We start from the raw sequence: 23,189 nt of genomic DNA, 5'->3' as shown, positions 1-23,189 counted from the left end.
GCAGCGTGAATATTCATGCCCATCTGCCTCTGTACACAACCTCACTACCCAAGTCACAGCGCAATAATATCATCTCCATTAACTATTTATGGCACCCTTCACAATGTTTTGCTTCCTCATTAGTTTTGAATATTTCTCATGTACGAGATAATTTCACGATACCAGGTGCATCTCCACATGATGGATACACATATTTTTGGGGATGTAGTCACAATCCATGCAATGAGAAAAGGGTGGGGTGGGGTGGGCGGGGGTGGTGGGGGTTGTGTAGGTGGAGCTGGGTGGAAATTTTGCGCTAGATTTCTAAGTTTCATAACCCAGTTTACCAGAAAGAAAACTAACACAAGAAATATAGCCAGCTTTGCTGAGTTGGCATTGCGGCCACCAAAACTAATGCCAGGTTTACCAATGCATTGGATATTAGCTTATACTCCTAAGTAAGGTCTGTTCATCATTAGTCTTGATGCAAATATGATGTGATATCTAATATCTTTCATGCTGCAAATTCTTCAAACCAGCATTGTCTAAACAGGCTTCCTAATTCTAATTGATCCTAAATTGATCATGAGTCAATTGTTTCAACAGAGTATTTTGGTCCAGAAACTGGATTACACTTGAGTAGGGGCAGTACGCAACATGTGCCTAAAGAGACAACAGTACAGCCAATGATATTGTTAGGCTCCTTTGTTTGGCTTGGCAAGTTGCGGGCATCACCATGGCCCCAGAGGCAGCGCCCTAGTTACAGGGAAGAAACAAGCTCAGCCGGCATTCCAGCATTAAAGTTATTGGTGGAAGAAGTAGTTCATGTACTGGTGCAATGCAGACTTATGTCAATTTTCTGGGGGCAGACAATGCCATGGGCCACTGCTTGTGCAACATGTGTGGCATTTTTCATTGTTGATTGACAGAAGTGGTGCTGCACGAACAAATTTCTCTCCCATTGCCTGTGGATTCCAGATGAGGATATCCAAAGAGGTTACAAACTGACACAATTAACAACTTCCATGAAAAATGTCCTTTGTGGAGACTCAGGCTCAGGTGGCTGATGCTGCTTTCATCATGAACCATTGGGCGGAATCTTATGGAGCCGATGGGGGTTCCGGCCAGTGAGAGCCCCCCTTCGCCTCTTTTCAAGAGAGCCCACCACATCATATGGCATGCAGGCATTTGACAGGCAAGTGGCAGGCCAATCTGAGGCCAAGGACTCTGGGGGCAGACATCCTTGCCTCAGCACTCAGCAGCATCAGTGGGAAGGTGGTGGCTGCTACCGGTACTACACCCACCCAAGGTCTCAGATCGAGGAGGACCCCGGCACAGATAAGCGGTGGCGGGAAGGGGATCGGAGGGTGAGGGTCATTGCGAGGGGTGGGGAGGGGATCAGCAGCAAGGACTAGGGGTGGTTTTCAGCAGCAACCCCCCCATCCCCCCCAACTCCCCTCAAACCTCCCCTTCCTGATACCAGGTCCTTTGCTCAGGCACTGAGCGCCTTTGAATGAGGGACACCACCCCCAGGAGCCTGGAAACAAATATGTCAGGGTTTTCAGCGCTCCCCACCCGCCGCTGGGCTAATACCAGTGGCAACGGGACGAGGCCGTTAAGTGGGCATTAATTGCCAATCCATTGGCAGCGTGCCAGGAAGGCTGTCCATAGGCCTTCCCGCCAGGGACTAAACTGGGGTGGAGGTGGGAAGATGGCAGGTCCCCACCGGCCATCCTTCCTCCCGATTAAATGAATCCCCCAGCACCAAACTTGCCAAAAGATTCTGCCCATTGTATCTGGTTTCGTTAAAAGCTTAATGAATGCAGCCAGGCTTTTGAAATTTCCTGGGATCAAGCAACAACAAAATCAAGCATTCTGTAGAAAAATATGTCAGGGTCTGCTTGCTGTGCTCCCCACATGGGGAGCCCCTCCCCACCCGCCACTGGGTTAATACCAGCCGCAATGGGATGAGGCCCTTAAGTGGGCCGAGTTGAAGGACATCTTTTAGAACAAAGTAGCAATTTTAGACCAAATACGGGGTGTCAGAGCAGAGGTGGAGGTGGGGAAATAGGTTGCCATTCCTGGAACTCCCTCCCTAGCAGCACTGTGGGTGTACCTACCCCACATGGACTGCCAGTGGTTCAAGAAGGCAGCTCACCACCACCTTCCATAGGGCAATTAGGAGTGGGCAATACATGCTGGCCTAAATAAATAATTAAAATGACTCAGTACTAGATCAATTTTATAGTAAAGAATGGTTACTAATTATTAATATTTAGGTAGACTTTGACTTCATTTTGAGAAGCATTCCTTCAGTGTCACATAATGACTGAAGATGCACATTTCAGTAAACAGCTTCTTCCTGGGGACTGTGTAGACAAAATCATTTTCCACTCTCTAAAGACCAGCTTTTGTGACACATTACTCATCATTCACAGAAAGGAATCTTGTGCTTGCATCTTCCTCTGTTTTTCCAAGTGATTAGTGAGCCTTAAGTACCTAATCAAAAACAGAATTAGCTGGAAAAACTCAGCAGGTCTGGCAGCATCGGCGGAGAAGAAAAGGGTTGACGTTTCGAGTCCTCATGACCCTTCGACAGAACTTAATTAAGTACCTAATGTTGATTTCGTCATCACACTTTTGTTTGGTGTCCAACATCCTGTTTGTATTGGCAACTTGGAGGCTGGTTTAAACCCAGTGAAATTCAGTCTCTCACTGCCAGTGTAAACTCTGCAAGTTTGACACTGTGAATTGATCTTTGGCTTAAATAAATCAACTAACTATGCAGTGAGTTTCATTTCAGAACCAACCTGGAAAATGTAAAGTTTACATTGCATCTTCTATTCTGCTATGCATTTCACAGGGCAGGCCATTGCACTCAACCCGATAGAATCATACAATCATAGAAATTTACAGCACGTAAGGGGCCATTTGGCCCTTTGTGTCTCCATCAGCTGACAAGTACCCATCCAGCCTAATCCCGCTTTCCAACTCTTGGTCCATAGCTTTTAAACGGCATGGCACTTCAAGTGCACATCCAAGTACTTTTAAAATGTTCTGAGGGTTTCTGCCTCTACCACCCTTTCAGGCAGTGAGTTCCAGACCCAGGCAAAAGAATTTCCCTTCAAAATCCCCTCTAAACCTCCTACCTCTTACCCTAAGTCTATACTCGCTGGTTATGGACCCCTCAGCTGAGGGGAATAAGACCTCTCTATCCACTCTATCTAGACCACTGAAAATTTTATATACTTCAATTTGGCCTCTCCTCAGCCTCTTCCACCACTTTGCACGTGCAATCTGCTTTGGCTTTAAAATAAAGTCAGCAAAAGAATATCTTTAGCCTACCCTTAGCCTTTGAAATGGTGCCTACTCAGGTTTTCCACAGAATAGCTCTTTTTTCACTTCAATCTGACAGTTTGCTGGTTAAAAGTTTTAATGCTGAGGGGGAGTACAATTTTTATTATGCACAAAATGATAACAGCCAACATCGCATCTGGTTAATCATTTATATGTCCTGCCCAATATTCCTTGCCAGTGAAACAGAATGACTTTTATTTCCTTCTAGCCAGAAGAGGCTGCAGTTCCATGCTCCTGCCATCAGCACACAGATATCATTAATAGGTTAGTCAGAGCGCCCATTGAGAAGTGGTTAATCATGTGTGATGGTGTGGAGTTTGCATAACCCTTAACTACTCACTTCATATCAGAGCTGGAGAATATGTTTCCGTAAGGAGGACAAAGATGCCAGCTTACCCACTTTATCACAGTGCACACATGAATAGAATCATATCATGGTTACAAGAGAGAAGGAGGCTATTCAGCCCACTATGTCCATGCTGCCTCCCTGCAAAAATTACCCAGCTAATCCCACTCCCCTGCCTTTACTCCCTAGCCCTCCCAATCCTTTCTCTTTGGATAATTATCCAATTCTCTTTGAAAGCCTTGATTAAACCTGCCTCCACCACACTCTCAGAGACAGTGCATTCCAGATTCTAACCACTCGCTGTGCGAAAACATTTTTCCTCATGTCTCCTCTGATTCCTTTGCCAATCACCTTCAATTGGAGTCCTCTGTCTCTCGATTCTTCCACCAATAGGGACAGTTTCTCCCCACCTGCTCTCTCCAGGTCTCTCATGATTTTGAATACCTCTAACAAATCTCCTCCCAACCTTCTCTTCTCCAAAGAGAGCAGCCCCAGTTTCTTCAATCTATCCACGCAGCTGGAACTCCTCATCCGATAAAAGGTTAACGTCAGTTAGCACCAAGACAGAACTGGAAAGATCGGCTGTGCTGCGAGCGTCATCTCCTTTGAAAGCCTAAGCTCAGCTCTGTTCTTGTACCATGAGGAGTTGAACCACTGGAGTGTCGCCTTAGCTCCTGGGCTAAGGAGCGCTGCCAACCTGTGCATGTTTAAAAACCAGCATGATGATGCAGGTCACAAACCCAACATCAACTCACCAGTTTCCCATATCGTATAATACATATGAGATAATGTAATCATAAAATAATAATAAAAACATAATACAGAGCGAGGCTTCATTGTCCATCACAGTAACTCCCGAATTTTGTTTTCATTAATCTACACAGCAGACAATCCAGGCATTGACCATTCTTTGCTTGACAGGCCCTGCCTCACCAAGTTGTTGTTCAGTCTGCCTTCAGAGAGAATGAAGCCAAACCTAAGTGAAAGATACAAATATCTTGTTCAGGTCACAAGGGGGCATTATTGTTACATCCCTGCCTTACGCCACCATAAAAGTAGATACAGGGAAGTGTGAATCGGCTCCAATAAAAAATAAAGTGCCCAGGCCATTTATAACAAGTACCATTCAGTCTAAGAAAGTACCTTTCTAGACATAGATGTGTATCAGAAATGGTGAGTTTCCTGCTCATCCACTGTTACTTAGATGAGAGAGGCATCAAAGTCTCAGAAAATCAGTAGATTAGCAGGTTGCTACTGCATGGAAAATCATCTCCTGGGCTTAACTGAAATAGTGCTCATTATTCTTCTCTTCTTTTACATATGAAGTCAATGGGAGTGAAGATCAGGTAAACACATAGCGAGTTGGCTGATCCAATTTCGGCTGCTTTACATTATCACACAGGGTAGAATCATTTCCTCTTAATAATCACAGGACAGGACCAATTCTGGGTCCTAGCCCCGCACTTGGAGGTCATGTGCTCACTGCCACAATCTTCTGGAAAGCAGCTTTCTAATTGGCCACCTCCACCCAATTAAGCTGATTAAGGGTTCTGAAGGCTGCAGGCCCAATCAGAGGGCCTGCTGCATTGGAAGATTACTATCCCACTATCAGAGGTGGGAGCTGCCACTGTGGATGGGGAATTGCAAGGGCACCCCCATCTTGAGCCATGCTCTGAAGAGGTTTGTAATTTTTAAAAATGAATATTGGCCAAAGCAGCCAACCTCCCCTCTGGAGAGGAAATTGACCAGCAGCTAAAGCCTGCTGATCCATTCAGCTCCAGTTGTGGGGGGAGTAGGGGCAGTGTGGTGCTGGAACTAACAGAGGCCCCACAGACTAAATGCCAATAAGTCCACTGAACCTGATGGGTTGCATTCTACGATATTAAAGGAAGCAGCTGCAGAGATAGTGGATGCACTGGTAGTAATTATCCTTAGATTCTGGAAAAGTTCCAGAGGATTGGAAAACTGCCAATGTAACAGCATAATTCAAAAAGGGAGGGAAACAAAAACAGGTAACTATAGGCCAATTAGCACACCATCTATCATTGGGAAAATGTTAGAGTTGATTATGAAGGATGTAATAGCAGAGCATTGAGAATTACAAAGTCGAATGAAGCAGAGTCAGCATGGCTTCATGAAGGGGAGATCATGCCTGACAAATTTATTAGAATTCTTTGAGGAGGTAACAAGCAGGATAGATAAAGGGGAACCAGTAGCTGTAATATATTTGGATTTCCAAAAGGTATTCAATAAGGTACCGCACACAAGGTTACTTAATAAAGATAAGAGCCCATGGTGTTGGGGATAGTATATTAGCATGGATAGAGGATTGGCTAACTAATAGAAGACAGAGAGTTGGGATAAGGGGAGCATTTTCAGGATGGCAACCTGTAACTAATGGCGTGCCACAGGGATCAGTACTGGAGCCACAAGTATTTACAAGATATATCAATGACTTAGATGAGTCAAGTGAATGTACTATCACCAAGTTTGCAGATGACACAAAATAGGTGTTAAAGCAAGTGGTGAGGACCACACAAAGAGTCTACAGAGGGATATAGACAGGTTAAGTGAGTGGGCAAAAACTTGGCAGATGGAATATAATGTGAGGTTATGCATTTTAGCAGGAAGAATAGAGGAGCTGAATATTATTTAAATGAAGAAAGACTGCAGAAAGCTGCAGCACAGAGGGATTTAATGTCCTTGTGCATGGATCACAAAAAGCTAGCATAAAAGTTCAGCAGGCAATAGGGAAGGCAAATGGAATGTTGGCCTTTGTTTCAAAGGGAGTGGAGTATAAAAATAGGGAAGTCTTGCTAAAACTATACAGGAGTTAGACCACATCTAGAATACTATTAACAGTTTTGGTCCCCTTATCTAAGAAAAGAAATACTGGCATTGGAGTCAGTCCAGAAAAGGTTCACTAGGTTGATCCCGGGGACGGAAGGATTTTCTTATGAGGAGAGATTGAGTAGGTTGGGCCTGTATTCATTAGAGTTTAGAAAAATGAAAGGCGACCTTATTGAAATATATAAGATTCTTAGGGGGCTTGACAGGATAGATGCTGAGAGGTTGTTTCCCCTTGTGGGAGAGTCTAGGATCAGAGGGCATAATCTCAGAGTAAGGGGTCACCCATTTAAGACAGAGATGAGGAGGAATTTCTTCTCTTAGAGGGTAGTGAATCTGTAGAATTCTTTACTGCAGAGGGCTGTAGAGGCCAGGTTGTTAAGTATATTCAAGGCTGAGATAGACAGATTTTTAATAAGTAAGGGAATGAAGGGTTATGGAGAAAAGACAGGAAAGTGGAGTTGAGGATTATCAGATCAGCCATGATTTTATTGGATGGTGGAGCAGACTCGATGGGCTGAATGACCTACTTCTGCTCCTATGTCTTATGGTCTTAAGGTCCCCTCAGTCAGCCACTACTTTGAGTGGTGTTGGAGCTGCTGGCATCCAGGCAAGCGGACAGCATGCCATCACATTCCTGACTTGCACCTTGTGGAGGGGCTCTGGGGAACCAAGAAGCGAGTTACCTGCTGCAGAAATCCCAGCCTCTGACCTACTCTTGTAGCCACAGTAATTATGTGGCCAGTCCAGTTCAAGGCCGGGAAGTTGTGATGAGTTAACGATTTGCACTTCCTTTATTTTTGTCAACGAGATGTCTTTGCCCTTCCTAAGTGTACAGCCACATGCAAAATTAAGAAAGAAAAATCACAGCTGTGGAGTAGATTTGCTGAAGAGAAGCAATGCAGTTAGGGAGCTGTCTGAGCCCTGTATTAATTTACTCCAGTCCCAAAATTCCTGGGGTTTGACCTGCCTATGCAAGTGTGAAGGGACAGAACCCTTGACTGCTATAACTCAAAGCTCGACACTTTCCCACACCCCAGGATCCTGTGAAGAGAGTAGCACAGTTGCAATATGTCACCGGACTAGCAATCCCGAGGGCCAAGCTAATGCTTTATACGTTCAAATACCCCCCTTGGTAGCTCTGCAATTGAAAACTAGCATCAGTAATGGCAATCATGAAAATATCATCAATTGACAGAAAAACCCATCTGGTTCACTCATTTACATGGCTGCAATATGTACTTACAAGAACGTTTCAGCAGAGCATCCCCCTGCTGAAATGTGGTGTGACATAGGGGAACCCCAAGGGGAAGAACAGTGAAAATCTCTTTAGCTCTGAGAGCTTCGTACCACTTGAGAAAAAGATAAGCAATATCCTCCAGGATATTTTTTTTTACCCAAGTATGGTATGGTTTAGGGCTTTTTTTTAAAGGCTTCAACAGCATCTTTGCTGCCATAAGTTCGGTGAGATTTACCAACAGGCAGAATTTAGGGAAGCCCCAGATTTCCTGCAAATCAGCTCATTTGAAGAGGATGGGGGAGGGGAAGGGTGGAAAGAGTGGTTGGGAGGGGCATGGGGTGAACTGTAATTTAATGGGGCAATGCAAAAGGGTAGAATCACTACCTTACAGGGTTATGCCTCAAACTCCTGGCCCCCACTCCAGCAGAAATCATGGTTTCTGTCCTCTTTAGCTCCAGGAATTTTGGGGCTTCAGCCTTAGCATAAATAAAGCCTATGGTGGAGTTGTTTGCTTGATGACCTAAAGTGCCATTTTGGTCGTGCTTGCCAATGTTAGTTTAGTGATTCCCTGGAGAAGCTAAGCAGGGATACTCACACAGCGAACTGACGTTTATCACGCTGATTAATATCGCTCTTCCACAGAACTGGAGCTGACTTTTCTGGCTGGTGGGGGAGGGGGGGTGTGGGCAGAGTGGGAGTGGGCGGGCGCGGACCTGATTGCCACCTGCGATCGGGTCCGCGCCACCATTTTACGCAGGCAGGCCAATTAAGACCCGCCCAGCGTGAATCGCGGCTCCTGAGAACAGCGGGAGTGGGTGGGTCTGAAATGTCCGCCAAGTCCAATGGAGATCCGGCGGCCTATTTTAAAAAGTTGCTGCAACCTTTCCAAAGCTGCGAATTATGGCCAGTGGAAGGGCTTCCCAGAGCGCTGCTGGTGAGCAGGCCAGGCAGGAGGGTAGGGTGGGGGGTGGGGGGGGGGGTGGGGGGGCACTGTGCCTCTTGTTTTTCCAAAGATTGCCTTGCTGCCCTCCTCAAGGAGGTGGCAACACGGTGGGAGGTCCTGGTACTCCAGGATGGGAGGAGGAGTTCCTCCTCCCCCCCCACATGACAAACGTGCCTGGGAGGAGGTGGCGGAGGTGGTGAGCTCCCGCAACGTGGTGCGGCGCAACTGGATCCAGTGCCGCAAGCACTTCAATAACCTGCTGCACTCAGGAAGGGTGAGTACCACGTTGGCATTGGTCACTTAACCCAGCAGGTAGGCTTTCCCACCTTGTCTCCTCCCCCACCCAAGTCTGAGTGTAATGACTGCATTGAATCATTGATGGCATGTGTCCTTCGCTGGGTGAGACAGCAGGTATTTCCCATGCCGAGGTCACCCAGAGAGGGTGGTGCAGAGATGGGTTCTGCCTCCCGCAGCGTGAGATACACTGAGACGCACATTACTGTTTTGGAGGCAACCTGGAGGATCTGCACTGAGGCACAGAGCTGGAACTCCAGGACATGTCAAAGTCAGGGCGATAACATGCTGGAAGGGGAGCTTGAATGTGGCGTGGAACCAATCGATCTGCTGTCCTCTGCACTCCACATGTTTGCACCTCTTTGCTATGGAAGGTTAGACCGTGTGGTGCCTAATGTGTTGTAGGCAGCATTTGGCCAAGGGGGAAGTGAGGGGGACAGGCCCAGCATTTTTGTGTGAGTGTTCGGCAGCAGCGGTGGGATGAGGAAGCACTGGAGCCCTGCAATGTCCCACTCTGGTTGGGGTGGGCCGTCCACGAAGAAAGTCTTGGTACAATTAGCACTGATCAATGCTCTTCTCTCCTTTTCAGGAGAAGAATGCACATAATGCTGCCGAGTGGGTGAGGACTGGCAGAGGGCTGGCACAGTCAGCGATTCTCAGCCATTTCGAGCAGGAGGCCCTAGATTTGGAGAGACGCCATGTGCCCAGGTCCACTGGTGTCTGTGACGCTGGGGTGCCACAGGCAGGTATATTTGCCCAGCAGTGAGATCACTATTGTTCTCCCAGTAGCCATGGCAGTGTTGAATGTTCAGTGATGAAGTTTGCAACATGGCTTGACCATTGCTTATGGAAGGATGAGCGCATAATGATCTGGGGGACAGGGATGCACATTGACATTGTCTCCACATTAACTGATCCAAAGTCCTTGTTCTTCCTTTCAGCATCAGTGGAGCAGGGCCAGGAGGAGGAGCAGCAGAGGCCCCCTCTCCCGCCTGAGGGCCCTGAAGTCTCACCAGCATCACACCATCTCTGCCAGGCAGGCACCAGCACAGGTACTAGCACCTCGGTAGGAATTAGAACATCGACTAGTGTCCCGGGGCACAGCGATGAGGGCACTTCACAGTCACTGGACGGACTGGCAGAGACAGAGTGTGCCCATGGCGCCAGCAGACAGAGGACTGCAGGGGACCAGGCACATGCTCAGTTGGTGCCTGATGATGTGCCTCTGGAGTCGTCCGCGATGCAGCAGGTGCAGGAAATGCGGCCGGGTGTGTGGGAGCATCTGGGGGAGATACATGAGTCTATGCTTGGCTTAGTGCCCGTGGTGGAGGAGTCTACCCAAGCTATCACCGTAGCAATGAGCCTCATGTCCGAGCACCATGCGTCCTCCATGGAGAGAGTGGTGACTCTCGTGGAGAGGCTCCTCCAGGAGACCCATCAGGGTTTCCTGGGGATGTGTTCGGACAAGCAAGTCCTCACACCGGCATTGACCTCAGCTGGTCAGTGCCAGTGTGGGAGATGGCCTGGGCACCAAGTTTCCCAGCTCAGTGCCCATTCATCCACAATGAGCAGGGAGGTCCGAAGTGACCTCACGTCGGTGCAGCAGCTGCCTGGCATCTCTGTGGGCTCCTCTCAGGGTGCTCCTGATGAGGGAGGCAGCTCCTCTGCCGCTCTGCTAGTGACCATTGCATCTGATGAGGCTACGATGACTGGGTAGATGCCAGCTGTGGAACTAGCAGCTCCCTGCCAGGCGGGGCCAGCACTGGCTCCACAGGCCAGAGGATGGCTGCCAAGGTCATCGAGGCCAACAGGACAGCAGAGTCAGCAGGCTGTCTCACAAGCCACTTCCAGCGAGGGGTCAGCACCTAGACGTAACACCCGGAAACATAAACATAAGGCACCTTAAGCACACCACGGGTTTATCACTGGTGCTTTTGTGTTGGCCCGAGATGAGGTCTTTATGAATTGGTTTGATTTTTAACACCTTTTTTATTTTGTTTCATTAAGTTTCTTTGGTTGCAATATTAAATTCAGACATGTCACCATGGCTGAGGTTGCCTCTTTTGTTCAGCAGGTGGATGGTTTCCAATAATGTAATGAGTGTTTTGTGGGACATTCAGCTTTATTAACAAGGACCTTAGATAATGTACCGTACCTAACCAGGCAGGTTTTGCACTTAGTCTCTAATATGGAGCATACAGCCCAGGCTTGTCCTGGAGGTCCATATGTGGTGTGCTAGCTGAAGGTTCATTGGATTAAAGCCTCCTGGGTGTCCCTGCCTCCCTGAAGTATGCCTGGGTCAGCGTCTACCCCCTCAGCATTTCCATGTGTGTGCTCATCCTCGGACTCACTGCCGGACTCATCGTGTGCAGCCGCAGCCACTACGTCCACGTCTTCATCGTCCACTGTGTCCCCCCTTTCCAAAGCAAAATTGTGCAGAGCGCAGCATGCAACCACTATCGGCGACACATGATCTGGGGGGTACTGGAGTGCGCCCCCTGAGCGGTCCAGGCATCAGAAACGGATCTTGAGAAGACCAATGACTCTCTCCACCACAGCCCTTGTGGAGCTGTGGCTCCTATTGTACCGCTGCTCAGCTTCTGTTCTTGGATGGCAGAGAGGCGTCATGAGCCACCTTCTGAGGGGATAGCCCTTGTCACCCAGCAGCCATCCATCCAGCCGGGCTGGAGCACTGAAAAGCCCCAGACCTGGGAGTGTCTGAGGATGTAGGCACCGTGGGAGCTGCCTGGGTACCTTGCACAGACTTGTAGAATCAGCATCCTGTGATCACACACTATCTGCACGTTCATGGAGTGGAAGCCCTTCCTGCTGATGAAGGCACCGGGCTTACCTGCTGGCGCCTTGATGGCCGCATGTGTACAGTCTATAGCACCCTGGACACTGGGGAAGCCAGCAATGGCCGTGAAGCCTTTGGCTCACTGTGCCTGACTTGCCTGGTCCCAATGATAGAGGATGAAAGTCAATGCACGCCTGAACAGGATGTCTGTAACCTGCCTGATGCAAGTGTGGACAGCTGATTGGGAGACACCAAAAATCATCCACTGACTGCTGGAAGGAGCCAGAGGCATAGAAGTTGAGGGCAGCTGTGACCTTTAGAGCCACTGGCATGGGGTGTCCACCCACACAGTTCACGGAGATCTCAGGCCTAATCATCTGACAGACATAGTTGACTGTCCCCCTTGACAATCGGAGCCTCCTTTGGCACTGCATCTCAGTCATATTGAGGTAGCTGCTTTGCTGCCTGTATACCCTGGCAGCAGGATAGTAGCATCTTCTGTGGCCCCTTCTGCCTTGGACTACCTCTTGGCCCTGCACCCCTTGTGCCTGTGCCTGACCTCCCAAAGGTGGTTCCCCTGGAGGCTCCTGGCCTCCTCCCCCTTCTAGCCCTCCCTTCCTCCTCAATGCAGGTGCCTCCAGTAGACAGTTCAGCTCCCATTTCCAGGCTAAGGGAAGGCTTCCTGAAACATGCAGGCTCAGAAAAGATTCCTCACTGCAGAGTGCTGACCTGAAGCTTGTGAGTCCAGACCAAGCAGCTGGTGTAGGTTTTGAAGTATTGCAGATCACACAGGCGAGTATCAGTAACTTTGAAACATCAATATTTGACAGAGCACACTCACGACCCCACTGAGCCCTCTTATCCTGCCCGTGGATGAGGTTTATACAAACATGCCCTACCCACCTGCCCATTGTGCCCGTGCGCCGACACGAAGATTGAACGGGCACAAATCCCAGCCGATTGGAGCGTCAAGGGCCTTAAGTGGCCCATTAATTAACAGCGGGTGCGCATCGCAAATCAACACGTGCCCGCCCCATCAAATGTCACGATGGCGTCACTTTACCCACGTGCACGTGGGTCCCAGCCTTGCACGCCAACTGGAAAATTCTGCCCCTGATGTTTAGTGAAAGGCAAAAAAAAAAAAACAATTTTCTGGAAATCCTTTTTGCCAGCGAGTAAATGAAAAAAATTAACCTTTCTGACCTGGATCCTATGTGAAAGCAGATTGGGTGATTGTGCCTATGGATTTGGCCGCATCTTCCCATGTTTATAAATTTGATTTTTTGAGTGTCTAGACACAGTAACAGAACAAGTTGATTGAAATGTAATTTTGGACAGACTCAATGTAAAGGAATTCTTTTCTGGATCTGTACCCAAAGATTTGGAGCATCTGGGTGACCAGGAAATCATGAGAGGCACATCCAGCATCAACAAACTGGTTACCCATTGTAGATCGTGTCTGTGGGTGGTTTATAATGGCCTTTCCGATATTGCTCAATTCACATCATTACCCAAAGTTAAAACAATCCCATGGCACTATTTTCAAAGAAGCGCAGGAGTGTTTTTTCCGGAGCCCTGCCCAACACTTGTCCCCCAGCCAACTTCACTCAATAAAGTTTACAGAAACATTATTACATTGCTATTAGTGGGAACTTGCTGTGCTCAGCTTGGTGACTGTATTTTCCTATATTACATCATGTGGCTACATTTCAAAAGTAATTCATTGGCTGGAAAACGTTTTAGAATTTACTGAGGTTGTGAAAGACATTATATAAATGCAGAAAATGCTGGAAAAACTCAGCTCTGAAGAAAAGTCACATGGACTCGAATCGTTAGCTCTGTTTCTCTCTCCACAGATGTTGCCAGATCTGCTGAGCTTTTCCAGCATTTTCCGTTTTTATTTCAGATTTCCAGCATCCCCAGTATTTTACTTTTACTATATAAATGCAATTCTTTTCTCTTTATTTATAGATTGCGACACAGTGACTTAGCCTAGGAAAATATCTTTCTGCAGTATATTTGTTATTATGACATTTACAATGTAATTCATACTTTAATTTCTATTATCTTCCTTGCTAAGACTATTTCTTCAATTTGGACTGTTAAACAATTATAACATGCATTTATGTCCTTGCAAGTCCTGTGCTCATTCATATCCGGTTGGATTTTATGGCCACAAATCAGGCACTGCCCCACCCCACCCAACAACCCTACGGGAATGTAAAATGTGGCATGATGACATCAGGTTGGCAGTATGACATCGTGACGCCAGTCTCAGAAATTACAGTACTTCCACGTGGGTGCACCTACACCACAAGGACTGCAACAGTTCAAGCTCACCACCACCTTCTGAAGGGCAACTAGGGATGGGCAATAAATGCTGACCCAGCCAGCGAAGCCCACATCCCGAGAATGATAAAAAAAAATAAGCGGGTGCTGAGATTGGAAGCCTGCCCACTATTATGAAATGACTAATTAACAAGCTATTGAGCTTACTAAAGAGCCACTTGTGCACAATTTTTTTTGCCATCCGTTGCGTTTTTTGGGTGCCGGGCATGACAACGTTTACGAGTGCTTTATGCTGGGTATACTGAGGCAGCACAGAGTGAAAGAAAAGTCCTGCCACCAGGATCCATGTAGCAGCAGATCCTGCTGGTGAAGGTGGCAGCATCTGTATGAGTTTTGAGCCCATTTATTGACTTGTTTGAGCCTTCCATAAAAAAATTAAGATAGATTCAGAGAGCAGGCAGCCTTTAAATTTGTAGCCGTGACCATTTTCATTGCCACATGAGCTCCCAGCTTGGACTCCTGATCGCGCACAAAGCCCCCACCGCAACCCCCCCCCCCCCCCGTACCACCAATTTGCCCCCTTCCTGCTGGGCAGCCGCTAATGGACCGTCTGACGCTTGATTCAACAATCTGCGATGGCAAGGGACGGAATCGCGCAGACCACTCACTTTCCATTCCACCTCCCTCGCCCCACCGAACAAATGCAAGATCCAGCCCATTGTTGCCTTCTCCTTCAGTTCTGCTTTAGGTTATGCAGGACCAGCTGACAGGTCTTCAGAACCATTGACAGGCAGATCATGCTGCCTGTAACATGGCTTCTCACCTGTCCCTTTGTCCCTTCCCTATATTCAGATGCTGTTCTCCTGCAGCAACAATATTCTGTTCCTTCATAGCGCAGTTCACAAGCAAAATCCAGCATCTGCTCACGAAATCTGATCACATAGCCACTGGGGGAAAAGTATGGTGTTCCGCAGCTGTGTTAACAGATGTTTTGACTTTTATACTAGACAATTGGCCCGTTGACTGTTCCAGAAGAGTTAAAAGGGGTCATCATTACTGTTATTATGTTGTATTGGCCTTTTTTCCTCACTCTGTGTCAGTGACTGCGTATGTCTTGTGAACATACAAATTTAGAGGAGGCCATTCAGCCCCTTGAACCTACTCTGCCGTTCAATAAGATCATGGCTGATCTGATTGTGGACTCAACTCCACATTCTGCCTACCCCTGATAATCTTTGACTCCCTTGTTAGTGAAGAATCGATCTACCTCTGCCTTAAAAAATATTTACTGACCCTTTTTCCACTGCTCTCTGGGGAAGAGAGTTCCAAAGACCCTCTGAGAGAAATAATTTCTCCTCATCTCCATCTTAAATGGGAGACTCCTTATTTTTAAACTATATCCCCCAGCTTTGGTCTCTCCCACAAGGGGAAACATTTTTTCAGCATCTACCCTATCAAGTCCCATTAGGATCTTATATGTTTCAATAAGATCACATCTCATTCTTCTAAACTCCAATGGATGCAGGCCCACCTGTCCAACCTTTCCTCACAAGACAATCCCACATCCCAGGTATCATTCAAGTGAACCTTCTCTGAGCCATTTCTAACACACTTATATCCTTTCTTAAATAAGGAGACTGTACACAGTAAGTCAGCTGTGGCTCAATTGGTAACACTATCATGTTTGAGTCACAAGGCTTTGTGTTCAAGCTCCACTCCAGACTCCAGTCTGGAGACAGTCCAGTGCAATACTGTGGGAGCAGGTGCTGCACTGTCAGAGGTGCCATCTTTCAGATGAGACATTAAATTGAGGCCCCATTTGCCTGCTTGGATGGAAGTGAAAGATCCCCTGGCATTAATTTGAAGAAGAGCAGGGGAGTTATCCCTGATATTCTGGCCAATATTTATCCTTCAAAAACAGATTATGTGGTCATCATGAAATTGCTGTTTATGTAAGTTTGCTGGCACAAATTGGCTGCATTTCCTACATTGCAACAGTGTCACACTTCAAAAGTACTTTATTAATTATAAAGCATTTTGAGCCATCCGGAGGTTGTGAAAAGCCCTATAAAATTACACATTCTTTTCCTCCCATTCGTAATGGAGCAAGTGCTTCAAAACCACCAAATGCTTATATTTTATTGATGGGTCAAAATTAACAACAAAAAGTGGGCATTAAATCAATTTTTGACAAAGTTAAAAAAGGTTTCAAATACTATTCTACACGGAGCTATGTAGAGGTCAGGGTGACCCTCTAAAGAGCATATCATACATACTACATTACTAACTTCAAAGGGATTCAAGGGATGTGTAAATCTTTCAAGAGTACCTTTTTGCATTGTATTTCTCTGGCTGATCTTGCCATAGGAACAGGAGTAGACTATTCAGCCCTCTCGAGACTGTTCTACCATTCAATTAGATCATTGCTGATCTGTATCTGATCTCTACCTAGATTGATTCCTGTGATGAGAACACTGTTCTATGAGGAGAGATTGAGTAGACTGCGCCCATATTTTCTGGAGTTTGGAAGAACGAGTGGTTATCTCATTGAAACGTATAAAATTCGAAGTGGGCTTGACAGGGTAGGTGCTGAGAAGCTGTTACCCCTGCCTGGGGAATCTAGACCAGGAGCAGAATTTTCCCACCATCGGAAGGGGGAAGTTCAGGAGCGGGCGCGTGGGGGTGTGCCTCCTATCCCACCACTATTTTATGTGGGCAGGCCAATTAAGGCCCGCCAGCGTGACGTCTGCAAGGAAGTGCTATGCGCTCCCTGTGCGGGCAGGGGTGGGATTCCCTGAACTGAGAGTGCAATCTTTCACGCATGTGCATGAAAGAGCGCACTCATCTCCTTGAGGCTAAGTGCTGCCTCAGGGATATCGGCTCCACAATAAAAAATCTTAAAAACAGAAAGAAAATTATTGCCTGACATGTCCCCTCATGTGACACTGTCACATGAGTTGGGACACCCCTGTCACTTTTAAATACACTTTTATTAAACTTTTAAAAACCGGCATGAAACCTCATCCCGCCTGTTGATGAGGTTTCATGCTTTTTCCAATGTCCACCAGGGCTCCAGGCCTGCCCACCAACATTAAGTTTGGATGGGTAGGTCCAGTAATTACTTTAATTACTTTGTCAACGGCCTCAATTGGCCATTGACAGGTCGGTGAGCGCACAGCTGTTTCGGCTGTGGCCCCGCTGACCTGAAAATTGAAATGAGGTGGGGTGACGTCGGGAGTTTCGCCCGACATCATCCTGCATCATTTTACACGTTGGCAAGCGGGCCTCGCCCACCCCCCCCCCCCCCCCCGACCCCCCCCCCCACCACCACTCGCCAACCGGGAAATCCTGGCCTAGGGGTCATAGTCCCATGATAAGGGACCAGCTACTTCACACCATGATGAGGAGAAATTTCTTCACCCAGAGGATTGTGGATCTTTGGAATTCTCTAGCCCAGAGAGCTGTGGACATTCAGTCATTGAGTAACTTCAAAACTGAGATTGACAGATTCTTAAGCACTGTGGAAATCAAGAGATATGGGGGTAAGGCAGGTAAATGGAGTTGACATAGACATTCAGTCATGATTTTATTCATTAATGGAGCAGGCTTGAGGGGCCTATTTCTTATGTTCTTATACCTGCTTTGGTTCAATAAACCATGCTTTAACAAAAATCTCTCAATCGCCGTTTTGGCACAAAATAGCAACTGGGGTAGTTTTATTTTTATTCATGGGATGTGGGCATCACTGGCCAGGCCAGCATTTATTACCCATCCCTAGTTGAGAGGGCATTTAAGAGTCAACCTGTGAGTCTGTTATCACATGTAGGCCAGACCAGTTAAGGATGGCAGATTTCCTTCCCTAAAGGACATTAGTTTGGATGGGTTTTACAATAATCATTTCATGGTCATCATTAGACTTTTAATTTCAGATTTTTATTGAATTCAAGTTCCACCACCTGCTGTAGTGGGATTTAAATCTAGAGTATTACCCTGTGTCACTGGATTATTAATCCAACAACAATACCACTACGCCATTGCCTCCCCCTGTTAATGAAGTTGATTAATATATCCTGTGGCAAAGATAGAAACACTGGTACATCTCTTTATGCAGGAACTGCTGTGAGCTTAAAAGAGGTAACATCTAACCCTTCAAGGCCCCATGCATAACCTCAAGTAAAAATTAAACATCATTAAGCTTTAACAAAATTACAACTTTCAATCAATCAAATATTGATTCCAATCCAAAAGGACTTATCAAGATATATTTCATCATATCTCTAAGGCTTTTGAGACATTACCTAAAAAAGCAGACACAGGTATGAAAGTATTTTCAGAAGAATGTGGTTGCAACCAGCATGTTTGCTCGATACCACAGCCTTACTCTGAAATGCTCCAACATTGTGTCTTACAAGGTTCTTCTGTAACTTCCTGGCTTCATTGAAAATTATGGGCTGCATTTTACGTGCCTCTACAATGGGTGTTTTTGTTGGGGCACAGGCGCATAAAATAGGACTAAAATAGGTGTGTCCAATCCACGACTTTCCTTCCCCGTCCCCGAGCTCACCCCCATAATACAGGGGTGGGCTAGGGGGGGTGGTGGGTAGGTGCCGAAATCGGCAGCCCACCTCTAACACTTAAGTAAATAATCAAAGGTCAATTGGGCTTTTTAACAAGCCAACTGATTCCCAAAATATGCCAGCCACACCATAATATGGGTAGTCGGGCAGGAGTGGGCAGGCCGCTTTATAAAAAAAACTTTTTGAAAGGGTGCAGGGAATGGGTATTATCGTCTATAGGGCAGCCCCCCCCAAGATAGTATCGGCCCCTCTTTCCTACCCACTTGCTCCATAAAACACACCACCCCACCACACACACACCTGCCCCCCACCCCCCCGCCAAGCCCCTCTCCCTAATCTGTCCAAACACTCCCTGCTCAAGGCCCTAGACCTACCTGGCTCCTGGATCCGTGGGCCTCCTTTTTGGGCCTGCTTGCAGTCCCAGCAGTAACTACTAACGCGGTCTTGACGCTATCATCCAGTGAGGGGCGGAAGTCCCACACTAGCCCTATTTAGCTCGCCTGCAGTGCGTTATGTCTGTGGGGCAGGCTGGCATGGAGTTGGTCGGCTGCATGCCAACTTTGCTTCCGGGGAGGGAGATCCGTCACGCACCCCCCCCCCCCCACCCCACCAACACACCCCACCCACCCCCCCCACACCCCCCCTCCCCCATCCTCCCCCACACCCCCCCACCCCCACACCCACCCCCCCACCACACCCCCCCACCCCCACCCCCCCTACCCCCACCACCTCCCACACCCCCCCCCCAACCCCCCACCTCCCTTCTTCACCCCCACTACCTCCCACCCCTTTTCCCTCCCCAATAGTATTCTGCCCTATGGGTTCCTGGTACTTGTTTCCGAGGTTAGGGAACCTTTGCCATCTAGGAAAAAACATACCCTTCGAAAACACTGAAGCAAAACTGACATGGGCCAGGAACTTCAGCAAGCTGTCTGCAGGGTGGCGATTCCCCCCCAGGCATTATAAATAGAGGTGATTGCCTTCAGGGGCAATCTGCATACCCTGACTTTGGTTATATGTATTTGTGGATCAGATTTTAGAACGTAGCTAGGTTTGGACAGGGTGAATTTATTGAAGCCCATCTTATAATGGGAAAGCATTTTGTTGAAAAGTTTGAAATGGCGCTGAGGAAAACTTTCACCTTCAAGATTGTGACTTACTTTTTAGAATCTCAGGGTTATAAAATGTTGCTGCAAACGTCACAGGCTCCTCCGTTACTGTTTCAAAGCCAGCTTCCCTGTACTGTGGTCGGCCTTTCATCAACTGACATTTTAACATTTTCCAGTGCTCCGGGTAAAATATCGTCATGAGTTCATCCACACTGGATACAGACCGCAACTGATGTTCCAGTTCACTGCTCATATGACCCTGGAAAAGAACACACAGAGCGTCAGTACACAGGCAACAATTCAGATGTGGTGATGCTTGAAATTAGGGCAGCAGGGTGACCCTGACACACACATTCACAAACACTTGACCACCGCGGCAGTCATTCGTCACTAGATCTGTGAAGTGCCATTCCTGGATCATACATTTTGAGGTAGATGGTCCTGAGTTATTCAGCAGTGAACGGTCTTTGTATCACAATGGAAGGAATTTAAGTGAGGAGCCTGTTCATATGCTTGATAAGATACAAAAGTCATAAAAACAAACAATTTGTGCACTTCAAGAGAGAACACAAGGGGCAGATATATCTGTAGCAATTATGTTACTGGACTAACAATCCTTGATGTCTGGATTAATATTCCAAAAAAGTGAGTTCAACTCCCACCGAGGCAGTTTGCTGAATCAAATCCAGTTCGTAAATGAAATTCATGTTCAACAGAAGCAGTTACAGTTGAAATTGGAGGAGGGATAAAGTAATTAAACCATTTTGTGTTTTAGTTTTAGTAAAGATATATTTTGCTTTTCTGGTCAAAAAAGGACAATAAATAGTGTTCCTCATGATTTTATCCTAGAAACAGTAAACAGAGGAAACTCTATTTCTTCATTTTTTTCTATTTCTTTCACTTAGCATTTTAAAGATAAATATGTTAAAAAATATTTTATAAACTGAAATTTTAAGAATTCATTGTAATATATTAGTAAAGTAATATATAAAGATGCATACAGTTATTCAGGGAACTGAATTATTTGAGTGCTGGATTTCAGAAGGCAATCTAACCTAGAGGCAATGTTTTACTCAGCTAGATGACTAGATATAGAACCAAGAGACAAGCGTTTCAAATTAAGTCAAGAAGCCCATCATTTTATTTATTGTGGCCTTCCATAATCTTTGTAGCAAAGAACTTTGGATTTATCTGGATCAGATTCAAACAGTACAAAATACAGATGGAGTCATGACATGAGAATCTCAAAATCCCAAGACTGTTCCGGGAGAACCCCAGTAGGCAAATTCCTCTTGCTCCACCAAAACCCTGTAAGGAAATTAGCCACATAGCCTCTTCTAAACCCGGGGAAAAATGGAACGCAGATCTCTTTCCTATCCTGCTATGTGTTACATGGCACTTGTGTCATTGGCCAGATGTCTGATTTATTTAACAAGTCCAGAAATATGCCAGTAGATTCTATTAAAATGGTTGTAATTAAATTTTATACTTGTCCTAGGATGTTGTACTATACCTGCCATGGACACATTGGGCAGAATTTTGCCCTGGATGGGCGGGCGGGCCCCACCGGCTCGGCGGCGGGTGGGCAGCCGATCGCCGCCGCCGCCGCCGCCGAAACGGGCCCCGCCGCCATTTTAAATGAGCAGACCAATTAAGGCCCGCCCAGCGGGCTGCCCAACGGGAAGCGCTATGCGTTTCCTATGCAGGGGAGGAGGGATTCCCCAACTGTGAGAGTGCGCTCTTTCACGCATGCGCACTAAAGAGCGCATTGCTCCCTGAGACTAAGTGCTGTCTCAGGGTGATCGGTGAAAGGTTTATAAACTTCAATAATAGAAGAATAAAAAAATTATTAACATGTCCCCCTCATGTGACAACGTCACACAAGATGGGACATGTTAATAAAAAGCACAGAAACTTTATTAAAGATTTTCTAAACAGAAATGAAACCTCATCCCGCCAGTGGATGAGGTTTCATGTTTTATCAGAAGCCCGCTGGGGTTCCTGGCCTGCCCGCCAGCCTTAAGCTTGGACGGGCAGGTCCTTTAAGTGGCTTAATTATCCTGTCAATGGCTTCAGTTGGTCATTGACAGGTCAGCGGGCGGACAGCTGATTTCGCTGTCCACCCGCATTCCTGAATATTTAAATGGGATGGGATGACGTCAGGGGTTCCCACCGACCTCATCTCACGTCATTTTTGTGTTGGCGAGCGGGCCCCGCCCCCAACTCGCCGACGGAAAAATTCTGGCCATTATACTTGCCTTGGGACATGATAATGTACTTGTCCTAAGGCTAAGCAATTTATTATTCCTTGGCATTGCTAGTCATAAGGCAGGGTAATGCATTTGCCCTGGGACACTATAATGTACTTGGCCTGAGTTACTGTAATTTCTATGTCTGAAGGCATTGTAACATATGGTTCAAGGGATGTGGGACTTCAGTTACATAAATAAATTGGGGAATTTGGAACAGCTTTCCATGGAGAAGAGAAGGTTGAGAGGAAATTTGATGGAAGTGTTCAAAATCATAAGGGGTCTGGACAGACTAGAAAGGGAAGACCTGTTCTCATTGGTGGAAGGATCAAGGCTGAGAGGACACAGATTGAAGGTAATCGGCAAACGAGGTAATGGAGACACGAGGAGAAATTTTTTTTGCGCACCGAGTGATTAAGATCTGGAATGTGCTGCCCAAGAGTGTGGTATAGATAGGTTAAATCGAGGCATTTGAGAGGAAATTGGATTATTATCTGAAAAGGAAGAATGTGAAGGGTTACGGGGAGAAGGCGGGAGAGTGGCACTAGGTGAATTGCTCATTCAGAGAACGGCGTAAACATGCTGAATAATCATCTTCTGTGCTGTAACAGTTCTGTGATTCTGTAATAGGTGTCCTAAGGCACTGAAATGCAGTTGCCTTAGGGGGTTGTAATATACTTATCCCAGGGTCAGATAGTTACAGATTTGCCCTTTGTTGAACACATTAAACACAGAGCAACAAAAAATGGCTTGGATTTTGCCCTCGTCAGGGGGGCTCAGTGGGGGCGAGAGGGAGTGATCGGGAAGCCGACCACCGCCCGCGATCGGGCCGCGACAGTGATTTCAAGCTGACGAGCTAATTAAGGCCCGCCCAGCGTGAAATGCGTGTTGCAGCGCTCAGTGCTGCCTGTGTGTGTGGTTGTGTGTGTGTGTGTGTGTGTGTGTGTGTGTGTGTGTGTGTGGGGGGGGGGGGGGTTGCCGGCAAGCGGAGAACTTCACACGTGAGCGCTGGCAAGCGCAGGAAAAGCTCCCTGAGGCACTGAGCTGCCTCAGGGAAAGGCAGAGTTATGAAATTAAAAAATAAAGAATTTTAAAACGCTGAAAACATGTTCCCTCACGTGGGCATGTTACTAATGAAAAATTAACATTTTTATTTTATCTT

The 23,189-nt window shown here is 46.8% G+C and overlaps 1 protein-coding gene across 2 annotated transcripts in view; it reads right to left on the bottom strand.

Annotated features, from left to right (window-relative positions):
• Positions 1-23,189, bottom strand: part of vegfc (vascular endothelial growth factor c) — a 227,758-nt gene that overhangs the window by 88,016 nt on the left and 116,553 nt on the right. For both annotated transcript variants that reach the window (XM_041185274.1, XM_041185276.1), the window contains exon 2: positions 19,830-20,037. In XM_041185274.1, the coding sequence (XP_041041208.1) occupies positions 19,830-20,037 (208 nt within the window). The remainder of the gene's footprint in view (positions 1-19,829; positions 20,038-23,189) is intronic.

The sequence above is a fragment of the Carcharodon carcharias genome, chromosome 4 (genome assembly GCF_017639515.1).
Source record: "Carcharodon carcharias isolate sCarCar2 chromosome 4, sCarCar2.pri, whole genome shotgun sequence".
Lineage (NCBI taxonomy): Eukaryota > Metazoa > Chordata > Chondrichthyes > Lamniformes > Lamnidae > Carcharodon > Carcharodon carcharias.
This window is presented reverse-complemented; position numbering and strand designations above follow the sequence as displayed.